The sequence below is a fragment of the Chiloscyllium punctatum genome, chromosome 20 (genome assembly GCF_047496795.1).
Source record: "Chiloscyllium punctatum isolate Juve2018m chromosome 20, sChiPun1.3, whole genome shotgun sequence".
NCBI lineage: Eukaryota > Metazoa > Chordata > Chondrichthyes > Orectolobiformes > Hemiscylliidae > Chiloscyllium > Chiloscyllium punctatum.
In genome coordinates, this window is record NC_092758.1 from 84,267,796 (window position 1) to 84,288,825 (window position 21,030).

At 44.2% G+C, this 21,030-nt stretch overlaps 1 protein-coding gene across 1 annotated transcript in view; it reads left to right on the top strand.

Moving 5' to 3' along the window:
• LOC140491830 (sialoadhesin-like) overlaps nt 1-21,030 on the top strand; it is a 74,160-nt gene that overhangs the window by 38,446 nt on the left and 14,684 nt on the right. Inside the window, exons 5-6 of the mRNA XM_072590225.1 lie at nt 11,752-12,033; nt 15,338-15,619. Coding sequence (XP_072446326.1) covers nt 11,752-12,033; nt 15,338-15,619 — 564 coding nt within the window. The remainder of the gene's footprint in view (nt 1-11,751; nt 12,034-15,337; nt 15,620-21,030) is intronic.

The following is a 21,030-nucleotide window of genomic DNA, read 5'->3' on the forward strand; positions in this document are numbered from 1 at the left end:
GACATAGCCTTTAGGGAAGTGAAAAAGCAGGAATAATTGTCTAAGGTGGTGGTTCTTTATGATCCCAAGCGAGATGCTGTGCTGACATGCGATGCCTCCCTTCACCTCACCTCACAGATGGCCCAACAAAGAGGAACACCCAATAGTGCTTGCTTCCAGCTCTTTGGCTGATGCAGAGTGCAAATATGCCCAGGTAGAGAAGGAAGAGTTGGCTGTGAGAAAGTTCCATCAGTAACTTAATGAACGTAAGTCTGTAATAGCGACTGAACACAAATCCCTGCCAGGGTGACACCAAGAGGACAAGGCAGTGCCACCCATAGCTTCAGGTCAAATTCAGCATTGGCTCTCATTCTAAGTGTGTACAATTACTGGTTGGAATGCCCTCTAGTATTCAAGACCAAGTGGCGAATGCAGAAGCCTTTAGCTGCCTTCTGCTGGTGGAGACATCACTGGTGATCCCTCCCCTGGAAGAGTCCATTCTGGTCTTAAACTTCCCTATGCCCAGAGTGATAACAAGGACAGAAACTGACTGCCAGAAGCTTCCTCACATTCATAGGGATGGCTGGGCAAACCCTGGACTTGGAAATACGTTGACTATGCCAGCACATCTATGGGCTCAATGTTCTGAATCATTGTGGATGTCCACTCATTGTGGTTGGAAGTGCATAGAGTTCATTCATCAAACTCTAGGTTGGTGATAAGAAAAATGCTGTGAGTATCTTTTGCAATACGTGCGGTCCCAAAAGTGATGGACAATGGGCCAACATTTACCAGTAAAGAAGTTGAGTATTTCCTAAAGTTGAATGGTACCTGATATGTAAAGACAGCTCCATACCATCCATCATCCAATGAGCTGTCAGAAAGAGTCGTCCAAACTTTGAAAGCAGGCTTAAAGAAACAGCCGACAGCTTCACTCGAAACTGCAGCACAGTGGCTCAATGGTTAGTACTGCTGCCTTACCGCATCAGGGACCTGGGTTCAATTCCAGACTCGGGCGACTGTCTGTGTGGAGTTTGCACATTCTCTCCGTGTCTGTGTGGGTTTCCTCCAGGTGCTCCGGTTTTCTCCCACAATCCAAACATGTGCAGGTTCGGGTGGATTGGCCATGCTAAATTGCCAATAGTATTTGGTGAATTAGTCAGGGGTAAATATAGGATAGGGGAATGGGTCTGGATGTGTTACTGTTCGGAGGGTCGGTGTGGACTTGTTGGGCTGAAGGGCCTGTTTCCCCACTGTAGGGATTCTAATCAAACTGTCCAGGTTCCTATTTGATTATTGTACCATGCAACTACAGGGATAGCTCCAGCAGAGTTACCAATTGGGAGGAGAGTGAGGTTAAATCTGATTTTCCCAGACCTGGAGAGGAGGGTGAAATAGCATCAGGAATGTCAGCATCGGACACAAGATCCCTCTAAACTCGAAAGAGGCAGTTTACTTCAGCGGATGAAGTTTGGTGCTGAAACCGTGGAAATGGCCCGACATGGAGAAGAGGATGGTCAGCATGAGGTCAGGCCCCGTGACATATCAAGTTCGGGTCGGTGAGGTGGGCCTGAATAAACATATGGACCAGGTGAAAGCTGCAAACTCACAAACAGGGCAGGAGGAAACATACCCGGCCCCTCAGAACAGCCAGAAAGGTTGTCAGAACCCATGTGCTTAACCATCTGTCCAAAGATACCTTGGCGTCTGAGATAGAAACAGCAGCTGTCTCAGTCTCAATGCGTTTACCAACTGAAGCAGAGGATGAATTTCTTCCGAGATGCTCTGGGCACAAGAGAAAAGCCACAGTCTGGTACACATTGCCCAGATCTGAGGCGAGTGACAGGAACCACCGGACCCAGTGTGAAAATGCTCCAAGTGAGACTAGAGGGGGAGGGGGCAGTGATTGTAACGAGGTCAACCAGTTGGACCTTATAGAATATGAGATCCCTGACGGGGGCTGTTAACCTGGTCCAATCAGGGAGCCCTGGCTGACAGATATGAGCAGAAGTGCCAGAGGTTCTGTTCACTCTGAGCTGTCTCTGAGGAAGATAGACCAGCGCCCAGTACGATGCACCTGGAAATAAAGGGTGACTTGGTGACGGGATACTGACCCCTGTGGTGTTATTTCAAGTTGGAGAGAATCGGAATGAGAGAGAGAGAAAGAACATATGGTGTGGTAAGTCTTAATCTAACATCAATAATTCTGTATTAGCTGTCATTAAAAAGACAGTTCATTTGCAATATTCGCATACTTCTAATAGGATAATCATTAATGCAGAAAAATGAATTGGAGGTGTACTGAGGATTGTAATGTATTACTGATGTGATCAGTTGTAACGTCGAATGTATTTGTATATGAGACAAGAGAGAGGAAAATACCCATGTTGCGTTGGTGCACAGAGCCCAGAAAGAGCAGTATTTCTCTAAGACAGTTAGGTGATATCACAACGTGTTATTCCATTATAAGGGGTCAATGCAGTGTGTTGTCTGTCAGTCTGCTGTGTGCAGTGCACCTGGAGATTGCACATTCTCCCCGTGACTGTGTGAGTTTCCTCTGGGTGCTCCGGTTTCCTCCCACAGTCCAAAGATGTACAGGTTAGGTGGATCGGCCAAGATTTTTTTTATTTGGTTATTCATTTGTAAGGATGTGGGCTGCGCTGGCTGGGCCAGCATTTATTGCCCATCCCTAGTTGCCCCTTGAGTAGGTGGGAGTGAGCTGCCTTCTAGAAGCGCTGCAGTCCACCTGCTGTGGGTTGACCCACAATACTGATGGGAGGGAATTCCAGGATTTTGACCCAGTGACAGTGATGGAACAGCGATATATTTCCAAGCCAGGATGGTGAGTGGCTTGGAGGGGAACTTGAAGGTGGTGGTATTCCCATATATGCCCTTGTCCTTCTAGATTGAAGTAATCGTGGGTCTGGAAGATGCTGTCAGAGGGTTATTGGTGGCTTTCTGAAGTGCATCTTGTAGACAGTACACACTGCTGCTACTGAGTATCGGTGATAGAGGGAGTGGATGCTTGTGGGTGTGGAGCCACTGAAACAGGCTTCTTTGTCCTAGATGGTCTCAAGTTTCTTGAATGTTTTTGGAGTTGCAGTCATCTAGGCAAGTGGGGAGTATTCCATCACACTCCTGACTTGTGTCTTGTAGATGGTGGACAGGCTTTGAGGAGTCAGGAAGCCTGTTTCTCGCTGACGTATTCCTAGCCTCAACCCATAGTGTCCAGGATATGCAGGGTGGGTGGATTAGCCATGGGAAACGCAGGGTCACAGGCTTGAAGGGCGCATCTGAGTGGGAAGCTGTTTGGAGGATTGGTGTGGACTCGATGGACCAAATAGCCTGCTTCCACATTGTAGGATTTAATAATTCCCACCAACTCTCTCATAAATCCGGATAGTCGATGCACACTGTATTTGGAACTAGGGGGCATAGCCTCAAAATGAGGGGAAGCAGATTGAGGACTGAGTTGAGGAGGAACTTCTTCACCCAAAGGGTTGTGAATCTGTGGAATTCCCTGCCCAGTGAAGCAGTTGAGGTTACCTCATTGAATGTTTTAAGGCAAAGATAGATAGATATTTGAACAGTAAAGGAATTAAGGGTTCTGGTGAGTGAGGGGGTAAGTGGAGCTGAGGCCATGAAAAGATCAGCCATGATCTTATTGAATGGCGGAGGCAGGTTCGAAGGGGGATACGCCTGCTCCAATTTCTAACCTTTTATGTTCTTATGGCTCGCAAACTTGGGTGGAAGCAAGATCCTATGAGTTGTCCATTGTGTAAAAACTACAGCCGCTCCCAGGCACAGATTCAGCATTGATGGTCACAAATCACTTGCACATTTATTGAGTGGAAGGCTTTTCTGTTTATAAACTCTGTAGGTTGTTGATGGAGCAACAATACCACCCAATCCTTCTGAGCACAAGTCCTCCACCAGCAGATTGCAAAGTTCAGTGAAGGTGGGATGGGGCAGCCTTAATGTCTGATGTATTATGTTTCAGACAGTGATAGACCATAGAGCTCATCATTTCATTTTTTTTTGGCACTTGTCCTGTGTGACAGCTCTTGGATGTGGTGCTGGCAAAGTAGTGACAAGATTATAGTGGTGCTGGAAAAGCACAGGATGTCAGGCAGAATCAGAGGAGCAGGAAAATCAATGTTTTGGACAAAAGCACTTCATCGGGAATGAGCTCATTCATGATGAAGGGTTTTTCCCCAAAACATCAATTTTCCTGCTCCTCGGATGCTGCCTGACCTGCTGTGCTTTTCCAGCACCACTCTAATCTTGACTTTAATCTCCAGCATTTGCAGTACCTACTTTTGCTTGGCAAAGTAGCACAGAGGAACCACGATTATCTGGCATTCGATTAACTGAGCGAAATACTCCCCGCCTGTGTGCTTTGGATAATTGAGTTGCCTCTGTAATTACTGGCTACTTCTACACAGTCTTTAAATGAACAATGACTCCAGTGACAGTGTTCCCTGTGTGAAAGTTCTGAGCAGATAATCCATCAGGAAGATCAGAAAGATAACTCAGTCTGATTGAAGGTGTTCCTGTGTCCTCATATCCATCATAGTGAAGCCTCATGCTCTGCCCTCACACGTTGCAATGTGGAGTAAGGAACCCTGAGTAATGCGAATGGATCCGGGTACAAAGCCGGAGTGACAATACCACATTGTGAGTGGAGTTCTGCCAGTAAGCCACCACAAAACGTACCCCACTCCTCCAACACAAAAAAAAACTTCTCTCCCACATTACGGCTGACGTTCTCACACATTTACGTTTCAGTGTGAGAAATTGGCAGCTGCAAAGTACTCACTTTAAGAATTTACTATGGAATGTGGTTAGGAAATGGAAACTTCGTGTCATGCTGTTAAGTTCCTTATTTAGTGATAATTTGGTGGGAAATGCAACACTCTATGATTGCTTAAGGCAGTAATTTCCGGTCTGCATTCTTGGAAGGCAAATGACGTGTTGAGAAAGTGCAAATCGAAGGCATTACAGAATCAATGGGAGCAATGATTATTGCAATTGTCTCCAGCAAGGCTTCAAAATGAAAGATAATTGCTCCATTCTCAAAGAAAAGAATTGTGACCTATTCCATTCCTTTACCAGTTGACTCTCGACCTGACGAGGCAAGGTTTCAATTTTGTGTTAATGTGAGGGAGTCACTTGCAGGCTTTCCCTGTGATCCATGGATCACCCCCATCTCAGTCCTCACACTCCCATTCCTGTTCTTGTCACTGTGACACAGATGATCTTTCAAACTGCGACCCACACAGCTAATTTTTACTTGGTCTCTTTATATAAGAATTGATGTGTCCACTTTAGTCCCAGAGCCCATGACATTGTCTTTGCTCGCCCCTTCCTGAAGAAGGGCTTATGCCCGAAACGTCAATTCTCCTTCTCCTTTGATGCTGCCTGACTTGCTGTGCTTTTCCAGCAACACATTTTTAAGCTCTGATCTCCAGCATCTGCAGTCCTCACTTTCTCCTGATCACAGTAACAACAGTCTCAGTTATTATGGTCCCAGTTAGTGTTCGTACTAGACAAGACAGATGCTAGAGTGAGACCTGGCTTGACAGACCATTAAAAATATTGTGTCTTTTGGTAAAGGTGATGTTGTGAAACTTGAAAGGGATCAGAGAAAAGTTCCAAGGATGTTGCCAGGATTGGTGTGGTTGAGCAACAGGGAGAGGCTGAATAGGCTGGAGCTGTTTTCCCTGGAGTGTCGGAGGCTGGGGTGACCTTATAGAGGTTTATAAAATCACGAGAGGCATAGAAAGGGTCAATACCCAAGGTCTTTTCCACAGGGTAGGAGAGTCCTAAACTAGATGGCGTAAGTTTAAGGTGAGCGGGGAAACATTTAAAAGGGACCTAAGGGGCTACTTTTTCACACAAGGGATGGTGCGTGTATGGAATGAGCTGCCAGAGGAAGTGGTGGAGGCTGGTACAATGACAACATTTAAAAGGCATCTGGATGTGTACATGGTCAGGAAGGGCTTAGAGGGATATGGGCCAAATGCTGGCAAATGGGACTAGATTGGGTTGGGATATCTGGTTGGCAGGGACGAGTTGGAGTGAAGGGTCTCTTTTCATGCTATACAACTCTTTGACTACAATGGTCAGTTACTGATTATATTCATAAGAGGCAGCCAACATACTTTTAAGAAAAGTGTATAAAGTTTATTACGTGAGAGAGAAACTAAACCTATGTTACACGATGCATGAACTATTGGGAGCAGTCTGAATCCATACACCAGTAAGATGATCTTCAGCCACAGCCTCAGAGATACTCAAAGCTCTGTGACTGGAGACTCCCATCTCCAATTAAAAGCTTGTTCTTTAGTTGGCATGACAACAATCTCGCTCCCTTTCAGCTGAGTTCTGCAATCTCTAAATGCTACTTTGTCTTCCTGAAACTTGGAAAACAAAAACTGCTAAAACTGCCAATTTCTTGCATAATATTAGGTACTTTCCTTAATCTTCCCTTTCATTGCCTTCAGATCTGTACCTCTGTTTATGATTCTGACCTCCTCTGAGCTATTCCAACATAACTCTCCCTGTCTTCAAGTAAGGGAACCAGACTTGTGCACAGAACTCAAGGTGTGGTCTCTCTAATGCCTTGTGCTATTACAGTAGCTCTTCCCTACTTTTATCCTCTATCCTTTCAGCAATAAATACCAAAGTTTGCCTTCCTGATTAGTCTCAGGTGTCTGTTGAGGTGATGAAGAGCTGAATGGTGTCTAAGTTGGTCTGAAAGCAGCCATGAGGATGCGCTGAGGCTGGTGGTTTACAAATGCTGACTTGTATTGATGAGGATAGTGGCCATGGAACATAAGGGGACAATGTTACGGAGAAGCAGTTGGATGCTGACCAGGATCAGCACTCAGTGGGCTATAGGCACGAGGTACCCAGACTGTTCACCTGTGAGGAATTGGTGGGGTCTGGTCTCCCAATAAAGAGACAAACTGGAAATGGGATGTAAACAGGGAAGGGAATAAGTTGGCTGGAATGAGTTACAAAAGCATAAGGAATGGGAACAAGTAATTGTCACTCAAAAGTGAGATCCCGAAATTGCCATTTAAGGCTTGAGGGGAAAAGATCAGGAAATCTTTTCTCAATGTTGACAATCTGGTTCTTTTTCAAATCTCACTGTTATCACCATACCTGCCATTGCTCTTGTCACACTGGGTGGGGGGATAGTTCTGCCCTCCCTCTTGATAAGGTGAGATTAGATTCCCTACAGTGTGGAAACGGGCCCTTCAGCCCAACAAGTCCACACCGACCCTCCGAAGAGTAACCCACCCAGACCCATTTCCCTCTGACTAATGCACCTAACACTATGGGAAATTTAGCATGGCCAATTCACCCTAACCTGTATATCTTTGGACTGGGCCACATTTTAAACTTTAACCCCCAGTCCAATATTCCTCAAGTAACAGGATTAGTTCCTATCTCCCCTATCTATTCGTCTTAATGGCATGGAATCTTCAATCGTATCACGCAGATTGTTTTTTTATATTCAGTTAGAGGATGAGGATGTCACGCAGCAGACCAACATTCATTGCCCATCCCTAATTGCCCAGAGGGCAGTTGAGAGTCAACCAAGTGATTGAAGTGAATTAAATTTTAGAGAAAGTGATGTTAGTTTGCATAATCTTATCCGATAGCCCTTGGAGTCCAGGTGCTATTCTGAATGCATCAGAGGTGCACTCCCTCTGAAGTCTTAATGTCATTGCAAAGGTTGTAGCAAGTCCTGCTCAGTGTATTGTAGCTTTTGTTTAAAAATAACCACAGGACACAAGCATTGCTGGCTAGACCAGACATCAGTTAAGAGTCAACCGTGTTGCTGTGTGTTTGGGGTCATATGGAGGCCAGAAGCTTCCTTCTTTCAAGAACATTGGTGACCCAGATGGGATTTTCCTGCCAATCAGCAATGGCTTCACAGTCATCATTGGACTGGCATCTCCTAGATTATTGTTAAAAATCAAATCCAACCATCTACCACAGCTAGGTTAGAACACTGGTCCTCAGAACATTACCTCAGGTCAGCAATCTAGTGTTAAAGGCTCTTCCATTGCCTCTTGTCAAACTTGCAATGCTGAAGCTTGACTTCTATGTTTTTGCCTTCCAGTTACCTGGGTAAGAGGGCCTTGTATTCTATTAGTCTTTTTGATTAGTTTCTGCACCACTTTGTGACAGTTTAATGATTCAACTACCAGGACCTCCAAGTCACTTTGAACCACTGTTTCTAGCTATTTGCCATATTGGCTCAAAACATTGTCTAAACAGAAATCCAAAGAAAAGTCACCAATTCCAGCTGAGATACACCCTTAGTTATTATTTATGTCAGGGTAAACATTATCCCAGAATTTCCAACCACCCTTGCATATGGGACAGGTGTCAGAGGATTGAATGGTTAGAAATGGTTCCTCCCATTTCAGAAGGAGGACAGCTGCCAAATACAAGTCAGTCAGTTTGCAGGGATTTCTCAGAGATAATAATCCAGAAAAACTGATAGACGAAGAAATGAATAAATGACAATCAGCTTGGATTTTTTATTGTAATCTTGCTTCATTGGGTTGAATCAGGTTGTTTATAAAATGCTGATGAAAGGCATTGATTGGAGGAGCCGGTCTTGGACTGGGATGGACAAAGTTAAATATCGCACAACACCAGATTATAGTCCAACAGTCCTGTTAGACTATAACCTGTTGTTGTGTGATTTTTAACTTTGGTCTTGTGTGACAGAGCAAAGAGAGAGAGCTTAAATAAATTACTCTTCCTGTCCTCCTTTCTGTGGCAGGAATTGACTTTACAAACTTTATTTGCTTATTTCCTTTTCCCGTTGAAGAATTGTTTGTGGTGGGTATCCCTACAACACGGGGAGTCTAATTTAACATGGAGTCATTGAATCATAGAGCTGTACAGCACGGAAATAGACCCTTCAGTCCAACCTGATAACTGACAGCAAACTATTGAGGGTGAAAATGATGCAAGGTTTATTTCTGCAACAAAACCCAAGGAAAGTGGTTCGCAGCACATTCACACATACACGCATTCAACAAAGAAAGGAAAGAGGAAGGAAAGAAGAGTTGTTACAAATTATTTAAAGTAAACATATCAGAACGAGTTCAACTAAGTTAGAAAGCCCAAAAAGTCAGTGATGGTTTTTCTGTCTTTTCCATTGGAGCTGAGATGTAGTTGAATTGTTGGTAACAGAGTTATCATGGGAAACTGGAAATTAATCCACTGTGCAATTGAAACATAGTTTTCTTTTCAGAAATCAAACTTTAAGGAACACTGGGATCAAGAATTTCTGTTAATTCTGGAACTGCTTACTCTTATGCCTGAAACGTTGACCCCCCACCGCACCCCCCCCACCTTCCCCCCCCCCCCCACCGCCACCCCCCCCTTCCCCCCCCCCCCCATCGCCCCCCCCCTCCCCCCATCCCCACCCCACCCCCCCACCCCTCGGCTCCTTGGATGCTGCCTGACCTACTGTGCTTTCCCAACACCACACTTTTCAACTCTGCTTAATCTTTAGATGTTTCGAGCTTGACTGAGCCCCAAAAGTCAAAGCTGTGTAGTTAAAAGCAATTCAAACAAACCAACACTGTCAGCCATGTGGCTGAAGCTTAATGAGGAGATACATAATCAGTGAGATGGTTTTAATGTTCCCTCATGAGGAACCACTGATTTACAGAAATAGCCGTGGTGATATCTACATTAATGTAAACTCTGATGGGGTTTGATGGTCCCCTTTCCTCAGAATTGGCTGGGGTAGACATCACATCTACAAGCCATTTGTGTTGGACTAGTCATACAATACAAAGAGGGTCACATTCCCTGGATGGTTAGTTCATGTTTGTTGTCGTGCTAATTGCAGATCAGAGCTTTCCAGAAATTGTAGTCAACTGGCATCATGTGATCAGTGGCTCCATATTGTTGGCCAAGAAAGTGTGCAGTTTTAAAGAAAATTTTAGAGGATATTGTTTTAATTAAATGATTTCGGATCACTCACTGCCTGCCTCCACGGCATGACATGTGTTAAACGGATTTGGTAAAAGCACTTTCCAAACATGAGACCGCGATTGAAAAGATAACCAAGGGCAGATGAACAGAAACAAAAACAGAAATTGCTGGAAAATCTCAGCAAGCCTGGCAGCATCTACAGAGAGAAATCAGAGTTAACATTTGGATCCTCAGAACACAGATGAGCTGAAACACTGCCAATCGCAAGTTCCCCTCCATTTCGCACAGCAGCCTGACGTGTCCCTTCACAGTCACTTTGCAAAAATCCTTGAACTTCTTGCTGTGTAGATGAGCTCCAGTTGATGAAGAGACTCAATTGAGCCAATTAGGGATGGACAATTAATGCTGCCCTGTGACCTTTATATGCCAACAGTGGTTACTCCTTTTGTTGTGTGATGGCAGTGTCCTTACCTCTGCATCAGGAGCCCCAGGATTAAGCCCTATTGGCTCCAGAGGTGTGTAATAGTATCTCTGATAAGGTTGATTTGGAAAATAAGCTAAATTAAAAAAGTGGCCTTCTTGCAGTTCAGTGGGAGTGTCCCTCCCCCTAGACCAGAGAGACCTGTGTTCAAGTCCCAGCTGCTCCAGCGGTGTGTAACAACATCACTGAATGGGTAGATTAGATAAATATATACAACACAGTGGCATGAAGTGCTGTTTCTCAGACTGCACAGGGGTGTGCGTTTAATCTTTCATGGGATGATAGGATATCTGCTCCTTTGAAATACTTTAATGACCTCGATAAAGATAGACAGGGTTGGAGATAATCTTATTTATGGAAAAAAGCAAGAGATGTTGGAGCTGTAATCCTCAGACCAAAGAACATTGAGGCGAGATTTGAGAGAAATATTCAAGATCATGAAGGATTTGGTAGAGTGAACACATTGTGTTCCCCATGGCAGAAGGATTGGTAAATAAAAAAATACGGATTTACAGGATGGTATGGTGGCTTGGCGGCATGGTGATTGAGTGGGTGGTATTGCTGCCTCACAGCACTAGGGTCCCAGGTTTGATTCCTGCCTTAGTGACGGGGATCGAGTCCCACCTCGGGCGACTGTCTGTATGGAGTTTGCACATTCTCCTCATGTCTGTGCAGGTTTCCTCCGGGTGCTCCGATTTCCTCCCACAATCCAAGATTATGCAGGTTAGGGTGAAATGGCCATGCTAAATTGCCCATGATGGCCAGGGATGTGTGGGTTAGGTGCGTTTGTCAGGGGTAAACGCAGAGAAATAGGTCTGGGTGGGCTACTCTTCAGAGGGTCAGTGTGGACTTGTTGGGCCAAATGGCCATTTTCCACTGTAGGGAATCTAATCTAACCTAAAAAGACCAGGAACATCCAGACACTCCCACTTACACAGTAAGTTATTATGATCTGAAATGCCTGTAGAAGCAGGTTCACCAGAAAAGGTTCAAAAAATAACTCAACAAATGTTGTAGATGAGAAAGGATTGGTAGGTTTAAATGGAATGAGCAGTGCAGTGAGATTGGTAACACAGATCCAGCAGCACAGGGTTCCTGGCTGTAGCTGAGCTACATCAACCTATAATTCTATCAACCTATATGTAAGATACGATTGAACACCCTAATTCCAACATAAACAGGTAAAGGTTGACCCACTTCCTGTGGAGATTATGAAATATGGCAGACAGCATGTGACTTAGGAATGGCCAATCCTAATTGTGCTGTTCTCCATAATATATGTTATAAGTCCACAAATTATCTTTCACTTTCAGATGCACCCAAAAATGTAACAATCCGAGTGGATAAGGGATCAGAATTAACAATCAGAGAAGGTGATAAGCTCTCCTTGATGTGCACCAGTAACAGTAATCCTGAAGCTATGTACAGCTGGCATAAGAGGGAGGAAGAAAGCGGTGAGGCAAGACTTATTAATGGCTCAAAAGGAACTCTATCCTTCCAGAGTATTACAAGCAGCGACTCTGGGTTCTACAGTTGTACAGCAACAAATCATGTTGGAAGTAACAAGTCAAATACTTTGGAAATTCGTGTCCAATGTGAGCAATGATGTGTTTTTTTCAAAATATTGTTTTGATTGAGTTTGTTCTGTGATTACCTCACTGCCCCTGAGAGACGTTCACCCTCTCCTTTCTCAAACCTTGTCTACACTCCCCCCTCCCAAACCCCAATTCACCTTTTCCCACCCTTCCCCATGGGCTTTGATCATTGAATCAGAAGATGGAAGACAAAGGTGGGGGAGGGATGCAGTGATTGAAACAAGGTCAGCCAGGTGACCACACAGAATATGAGTTCCCTGATTGGGGCTGTTAACCTGGTCCAATCAGGGAGCCCTGGCTGACAGATGGAAACAGGAGTGTCAGAGGGTCTGTTCACTCTGAGAGCTGGCTCTGAGAGAGATGGATACGGTCAAGGACTGTCCATGTGTAAACACGGGGTGACTTGGTGATGGGATACTGGCCTCTGTGGAGTTACTTCAGTGGCTAAAAAAAATTGATAAAGAAGATTGCTCGCAACAGTCATCTCTGAGTTGGGATAAACATTTCTGGCATCACACTGTTATTTGAGAAGTTTGACTTGTTCAATCCTGCTCTCAAAGTATGTGGCGAGAATGTGCTTTTTTTTCCTGGGCAAATCACATTTGGGCAGATGAAAAGCAAAGAGTAATTCTCCTGACAGTACTGCTGGTTAGTCCTGCTGCCTTACCGCATCAGGGACCTGGGTTCGATTCCAGCTTCAGGCGACTGTTTGTGTGAAGTTTGTACATTCTCCCTGTGTTTGTGTGGGTTTCCTCCAGGTGCTCCTGTTTTCTCCCACAATCCAAAGATGTAGAGGTTAGGATAGATTGGCCATGCTAAATTTCCCGTAGTGTGAGGTGCATTAGTCAGGGGTAAATATAAGATAGGGGAATGGGTTTGGGTGTGTTATTGTTCGGAGGGTCAATGTGAACTTGTTGGGCTGAAGGGTCTACTTCCATACTGTAGGATATCTAATCAAACTGTCCAGGTTCCTATTTGATTATTGTACCATGCGACTACAGGAATAGCTCCAGCAGAGTTGTCAATGGGGAGAAGACTCAGGTTAAATCTGATTTTCCCAGACCTGGAGGGGAGGGCCAAATAGCATCAGGAATGTCAAAGCCGGACACAAGATTCCTCTAAACTCGAAAGAGGCAGTTTACTTCAGCGGATGAAGTTTGGTGCTGAAACCGTGGAAATGGCCCGACATGGAGAAGAGGGTGGTCAGCATGAGGTCATATCAAGTTCGGGTCGGTGAGGTGAGCCTGAATAAACATATGGACCAGGTGAAAGCTGCAAACTCACAAACATGGCAGGAGGAAACATACCCGGCCCCTCAGAACAGCCAGAAAGGTTGTCAGAACCCATGTGCTTAACCATCTGTCCAAAGATACCTTGGCGTCTGAGATAGACACGGCAGCTGTCTCAGTCTCAATGCTTTTACCACCTGAAGAAGAGAATGAATTTCTTCCGAGATGCTCTGGGCGCAAGAGAAAAGCCACAGTCTGGTACACATTGCCCAGATCTGAGGCAGAGTGACAGGAACCACCGGACCCAGTGTGAAAATGCTCCAAGTGAGACTAGAGGGGGAGGGGGCAGTGATTGTAACGAGGTCAGCCAGGTGGACCTTATAGAATATGAGATCCCTGACTGGGGCTGTTAACCTGGTCCAATCAGGGAGCCCTGGCTGACAGATATGAGTAGAAGTGCCAGAGGTTCTGTTCACTCTGAGCTGTCTCTGAGGAAGATAGACCAGCTCCAAGTACGATGCACCTGTAAATAAAGGGTGACTTGGTGATGGGATACTGACCCCTGTGGAGTTATTTCAAGTTGGACAGAATTGGGAAGAGAAAGAGAGAAAGAACATATGGCGTGGTAAGTCTTGATCTAACATCAATAATTCTGTATTAGCTGTCATTAAAAAAAGACAATTCATTTGCAATATTCACATGCTTCTAAAAGTATAATCATTCATGCAGAAAAATGAATTGGAGGTGTACTGAGGATTGTAATGTATTACTGATGTGATCAGTTGTAACGTTGAATGTATTTGTATATGAGACAAGAGAGAGGAAAACACCCGTGTTGCGTTGGTGCACAGAGCCCAGAAAGGGCAGTATTTCTCTAAGACAGTTAGGTGATATCGCAACGTGTTATTCCATTATACGGAGTCAATGCAGTGTGTTGTCTGTCAGTCTGCTGTGTGCAGTGCACCTGGAGTTTGCACATTCTCCCCGTGACTGTGGATTTCCTCCGGGTGCTCCGGTTTCCTCCCACAGTCCAAAGATGTACAGGTTAGGTGGCTCGGCCAAGTTTTTTTTATTTGTTTATTCATTTGTAGGATGTGGGCTGCGCTGGCTGGGCCAGCATTTATTGCCCATCCCTAGTTGCCCCTTGAGAAGGTGGGAGTGAGCTGCCTTCTTGAACCGCTGCCGTCCACCTGCTGTGGGTTGACCCACAATACTGGTAGGGAGGGAATTCCAGGATTTTGACCCAGTGACAGTGATGGAACAGCGATATATTTCCAAGCCAGGATGGTGAGTGGCTTGGAGGGGAACTTGAAGGTGGTGGTATTCCCATATATACCCTTATCCTTCTAGATGGGAGGAGTTGTGGGTCTGAAGATGCTGTCAGAGGGTCATTGGCAGCTTTCTGTAGTGCATCTTGTAGACAGTGCACACTGCTGCTACTGAGTATCGGTAATAGAGGGAGTGGATACTTGTGGATGCAGTCCCAATCCAGCAGGCTGCTTTGTCCTAGATGGTGTCAACCTTCTTAAATGTTGTTGGAGCTGCAGTCATCCAGACATGTGGGGAGTATTCCATCACACTCCTGTCTTGTGTCTTGTAGATGGTGGACAGGCTTTGAGGAGTCAGAAAGCCTGTTTCTCGTGGACGTATTCCTAGCCTCTACCCATAGTGTCCAGGATATGCAGGGTGGGTGGATTAGCCATGGGAAACGCAGGGTTACAGGGTTGAAGGGCGCATCTGAGTGGGAAGCTATTTGGAGGATTGGTGTGGACTCGATGGACCAAATAGCCTGCTTCCACATTGTAGGGTTTAATAATTCCCACCACTTCCCTCATAAATCCGGGTAGTAGATGCACACTGTATTTTTTGCAGAGGATCCTTATTTACTAAAAAATGAACAACCGAAAATCTATTCTATTTCTCTTTCTTCGTCATTTAAATTCTTGCCTGCTGATCATCCTAATCTATCAACTGGATTAACTGATCAATAAATGCACTATCCAAACCTTTCACTATTTTGTAAACTCTGCCAAACTGTCTGTGGAACTTTAGACATCAATGTATTTTACTTTCAGATGCACCAAAAAACGTAACCATTCAAGTAGTTCATGGATCACACTTGGAGATTAAAGAGGGTGACACGCTCTCCTTGATGTGCACCAGTAATAGCAATCCTGAAGCTACCTATACCTTGTACAAGAGGGAGGAAAGCAATGATCAAACAAGAGCTCTTAGTAATGTGAAAGGAACTCTGACCTTCCAACATATTTCTAGAAGTGATTCTGGTTTTTACAGCTGTACAGCAACAAATTACATTGGGAATGTGACTTCGAATGATTTGGAAATCTACGTCCAATGTAAGCAAACATATGTTATTAGCATTTTTTTTGGATTGTGTTCACTCAGTTTTAAGCTATATGATGCTATAATTGCTTACCTCAGACTTTACCAATTCTTAATCCTCTTCTGACACAGTTAAAACTAACACCAGGTTACAGTCCAACAGGTTTATTTGGAAGTACAAGCTTTTGGAGCACTGCTCCTTTGTCAGATAGCTGGTGGGGCAGGATCATAGGACACGGAATGTATAGTAATAAATGATGCAATGTACTGCTGTTATATTTTTAATCATTTAGAATGGGTTGCAGGTTTTGATTCATTAATATGTAAATCCCAGAACTACTTTCAAGTCACATTCCTGAGATAATTTAAGGTTTTATAAAAAAATGTGACATCTCAGCTTAGACAATGCATTAAAGGTGTGAGGTTAGAGTCTGTCTGTATTCCAACCTTGAGTCAGGCTGGTTTTATTGCCAAATTAGGAATTTATGAAATGTCTGCCGACAGATTGTGTGCTTTTTGACAATATAGAATGTATTTGTAAACACATGGACGTGTGTGTGTGTGTGTGTGTGTGTATGTGTGAGGGTGTGACACTGCAGTCATACTGCTGTGCGACATGATAAGCAGAAGCGAGATTTCTGGATAATCTTTTCACTTCTCTCACTCGGAGGTTCAATGATTAATTAGAAAGATTTTACCATTAAGGACTATCAAGCGATATTAAGGATGAAATATTTTAAAATTCGTGTTATGACATTCTCAGGAGGGGTTCTACTGATTGCAAATGGACAGGTCTACTTCAGAGCCATGTGAGGAAGCCAATGGTTTCTATTGTCAAATGACCACAATAGAACAAATGGAGTCCTTCATGTATAATTATGAATAATGTATAGTCACATAGACTATTAATATGGAGAAAGCTTTACCAAGAGTTTTTGGGGTAGCACGGTGCTTCAATGGTTAGCACTGCTGCCTCACAGCGCCAGGGAGCAGGGTTCAAGTCCCACCTCGAGCAACTGTCCATGTGGAGTTTGCACATTCTCCTTGTGTCAATGTAGGTTTCCGCTGGGTGATCCAGTTTCCTCCCACATTCCAAAGGTTAGGTGCATTGGCCACGCTTAATTGTCCCATAGTGTGAGGTGGGGAATGGGTCTGTGGCTTGGTTGCTCTTCGGAGGGTCAGTGTGGACTTGTTGGGCTGACGTGCCTGTTTCCTGTGAGGGATCTAATCTAGAGTCATAACTGGACAAACGTTCCCTCCAGCATGATGAAGAAGTTGGTGACAATAGACTTTGTCAAAGGAATGGGGTTTAAGATGCAGCCTTGGAAGGGAAATGATGTGGAGAGTTTCCGCACAGTATCTCAGAACGTAGGGCCTGGGCAGTTGAAAATGTAGCTGCCGGGTGGAGGGTGAAAGGAAGGGGAGGAATGAACAAGAGAAAGGTTTGGAGCATCTCAAAGATCTTGGAGCATTCTAGAAATGGAAGGTATTCCAGACCATAGAGTGAATTGAACATTTGTAGAGGAGAACTGTTTAACAAGGAACCAATTTACAAGAGACAGTGTTTGATATAGTCTTTAGTATAAATGCTGACCTGATAATGTTAGAAGTTTACCAGCAGCTGTAATGTGCTGGAGGTTAAAACAGTCCCTTTCGCTTATACTGGGAAAGTTTACACCTCCCGTCACCATCTTTAATTACACTTTAGCATCTCTCATGATGTTATTCACCATTGAACACTTTGAGCAACACTTCCTCCAAAAACGCGAAGATATTCATCAAACCTGAAAAGATCAAAGGTTCCTCTTTAGCCTCAGTGATCGAAAATAGCACACAGACCTCAGAATGTCCACACTGCACAGTTCTAGCATGTATCACCTTGCAAGTGAGATAAAACTGGTTTTGTCAGACGGATACAATTTAAAATTATGCCCACTTCAACTTATCAGATTATTCCCATTCAAGGGGACTGTTCAGTTTTGCTTTTTAATAACTGATCCAGTTGTGAATGCAAAATAAAGTATGTTACATGCACCTTTTCCTGATTCCTTGGTCAGTCTGAGGAGAATCCACTTGTAGATGTATGGATACACCAGTTGAAGAAAAATCAATCTTTCACATAGAAAAGGGAAGTCAGTGCATTTATAAGTTGGAGCTACTGATTAGAACCGTACTTTTCTACAGATGCTCTTACTTCTGAAAACTATTTCAGTAAAGTACAATAGCTCAGTCCAGAATGTGAAATAAATTGGAGATGTGGAGAGCTATTATTCTTTTCTGGGATGTAAGCCTTACTGGGAAAGTGGGCATATGTTGCTCATCCTTAATTGCCACTTATTAAGCTGTTTCAGAGGGCAATTAAGAGTCAGCCACATTGCTGCAGGTCTAAAGTCATATATAGGCCAGAGCAGGTGATTTGATTTGATTTATTGTAGTCATGTGTACCTACGTACAGTGAAAACCTTTGTTTGTGAGGACAGCAGATTTCCTTCCCCGAAGGCAGTATTGAATCAGGTGGGTTTTTATTACAAGCAATGATTGTTTCATGGCCACTATTAGTGTAATTAGTTTTCAAATCTGGATTAACTTAATTCAAATTCCATTTGCTGTCCTGATTATTCATTACAGTTACTAACGGCTCAGTGACTCAGTGGTTGGCACTGCTGTCTCACAGTGCCAAGGAACCTGGTTCAATTCCAGCCTCAGGTGACTGACTGTGTGGAGTTTGCACATTCTCCCTGTGTCTGCATGAGTTTCCTCCGGGTGCTCTGGTTTCCTCCCACAGTCCAAAGATGTGCAGGTCAGGTGAATTGGCTGTGCAAAAATGCCCACAGTGTTCAAGGATGTGCAGATTAGGTGGGTTAGCCATGGGAAGTACAGGGTTACAGGGTTTTGGGTGGGATACTGTTTGGAGGATCAGTGTGGACTTGATGGGCTGAATGTCCTGCTTCCACACTGTAGGGGTTCTATGAGCCTCTGTATTATTAGTCCAGTTGACATTAGAACTATATCACTATCCCCCCTTCAAATCAATTAGTATCGTCATGAACCTTTACCATCAGACTCTGAGTGGTGCCAAGGTAGAGTTGCAAGCAACTTCCTTTTCTGCACCATTGTTTCCTGGATGTGACCCAAGCTTTCTTGTCTTACACTTATCAAGACAATTTGCAAGAAAAAATAAAGTAAAAGGAAAACAACATTTATACAGTATGGAAGGAGAGTGCTGTTTGTTGGGCAAGTGGACTCTGACTGGTAGAAATGTTGCCATGGGGAATGCACCAGTTTATGAAGACTGGAAGTTAACTGCCAAGCTTTGTTTAAATTTTAAGCAAAGAAAATTAATTCTGAGAAGTGAGCTTGAGAATGGCTGAAACCTGTTTTGCTAAATTGAGAGTGTGCACATGTTCTTCCTGTCCCCATAGAGCAGGGCCCAGTGTATTAATGTAGGTAGCTTAGAATGCATGCATGTGCACTACACTGAGAGGTCAATCGACAACGACTAAATTATGTAGTTCTTTACACACTTAGGATTAGGCTGAAGTTGTTGTGAAATTGCTAATCACATCTAATGTTGGACTCTGTGTTATGAGTTTTGAAATCATAGGTGAGTTAAGTACAGTCAGCACATTGTCTGTTTGTAAACAGCTGAAAGGATAAGATCTTACTTCTCAACCAATCGATACTTTCCTCCCATTCAATATAACTGCTGTTTTCCCTTTACTTTGGTATTTCTTGCAGATTGTCCTGATGAGTGTAAGTTGAGAAGTTTTGAAAGAAGGGGCCAGATTGTGTTATAGCCAGACAGTTGTTTTCCTCATGTAGATGGGAGCTGTGTTGGGTTTCTCTGCATTGTCTCCATTGTAGTAGACTCCAGCGGAGGTCTCTGGGAAATTGAAGATTCTGCTCAGCAATCCCCCTATGTCTGGAACCCCCTGAAAATTGTCAATTCAATCAGACTAGAACTTACATCCTGGTACCTTAGCCACTTGCCACCCTATGTTCTTCTCATTTAGTACTGACCTGGCATCCAACCCCTACTCAGCTGGCACTGTATCCACCTGGCACCCTACTCTTCGGGATCAACACCCCATCTGGCAGCCTACCCTCCCAGCACCTGTAGTCAGGGTTTGACTGCAGCTGCCAAAGTTGCTATCAGAACCTTTTCACAGTCAGTGTACTGCAACTGCCTGTTGGAAAAAGGGCACGTGGTTTCTCTTCCTCTGACTGCTGTGTGTAACGATAGGCTTGTCCGAATGGAAGCACAGCTCCATGTTTCCTGAAGGTGCCCTGAGCGGAATCTCCTCCCAGAAATATGGACCTCTTTTCTTTTCTGTAAAAGAGGGGCTGGCCTGGCCATCTGAGGGGGTCACAATGCCTCAGAAAATGTGGCCAATGTTTCATTTTGAAGGCAAACTCAATCTCTGTACTATTTAGGAACTATCCTTATATTTGCACTCATAGTCATCGAGTCAATCCAACAGCTTCAATCCAACAAGTCCATGCTGACTATAATGCCAAAATATATTATACCCATCTGCCTGCTCCCAACCCATATCCCTCCAAATCTTCCCTATTCATGCAGTCATCCAAATGTCCTTTAAACGTTGTAATTCTAACCACACCCGCGAGAGTCATCGAGTCATAGAGATGTACAGCACAAAAACAGACCCTTTGGACCATCTCGTCCATGCCGACCAGATATCCCAACCCAATCTAGTCCCGCCTTCCAGCACCCAGCCCCTATCCCTCCAAACCCTTCCTATTCATATACCTATCCAAATGGCTTTTAAATGTTGTAATTATGCGAGCCTCCACCACTTCCTTTAACAGCTCACTCCATACACGTACCACCCTCTGCGTGAAAAAGTTGCCCCGTAGGTCTCTTTTATATCTTTCCCCTCTCACTCTAAACCTATGCCCTCTAGTTCTGGACTCCTCCACCCGAGGGAAGAGACTTTATCTATTTACCCCATCCATGCCCCTCATGATTTTATAAAACTCTATAAGGTCACCCCTCAGCCTCCAATGCTCCAGGGAAAACAGCCCCAGGCTATTAAACCTCTCCATATCGCTCAAATCCTCCAGTCCTGGCAGCATCCTTGCAAATCTTTTCTGAACCCTTTCAAGTTTCACAACTTCCTCAGAAAATTCATTCCACATGCAAACCACCCTCTGTGTAAAAAAAAAATTTTTTTAAATCTCTCTCCGCCCACCTTAAAAATGTGTCCCCTACTTTTGAAATCTCCCATCCTGGGGAAGAGACAACCAACATTAACCCTATCTGTACCCCTCATGATTTTATGAATTTCTATAAGGTCGCCTCTCAACCTCCTGCACTGCAATGAAAGAAGTCCCAGTCTCTCAAGCCTTTCTTCATAATGCAATCCTGCTATACCCAGCAACACACTGGTAAATTTCTTCTGAA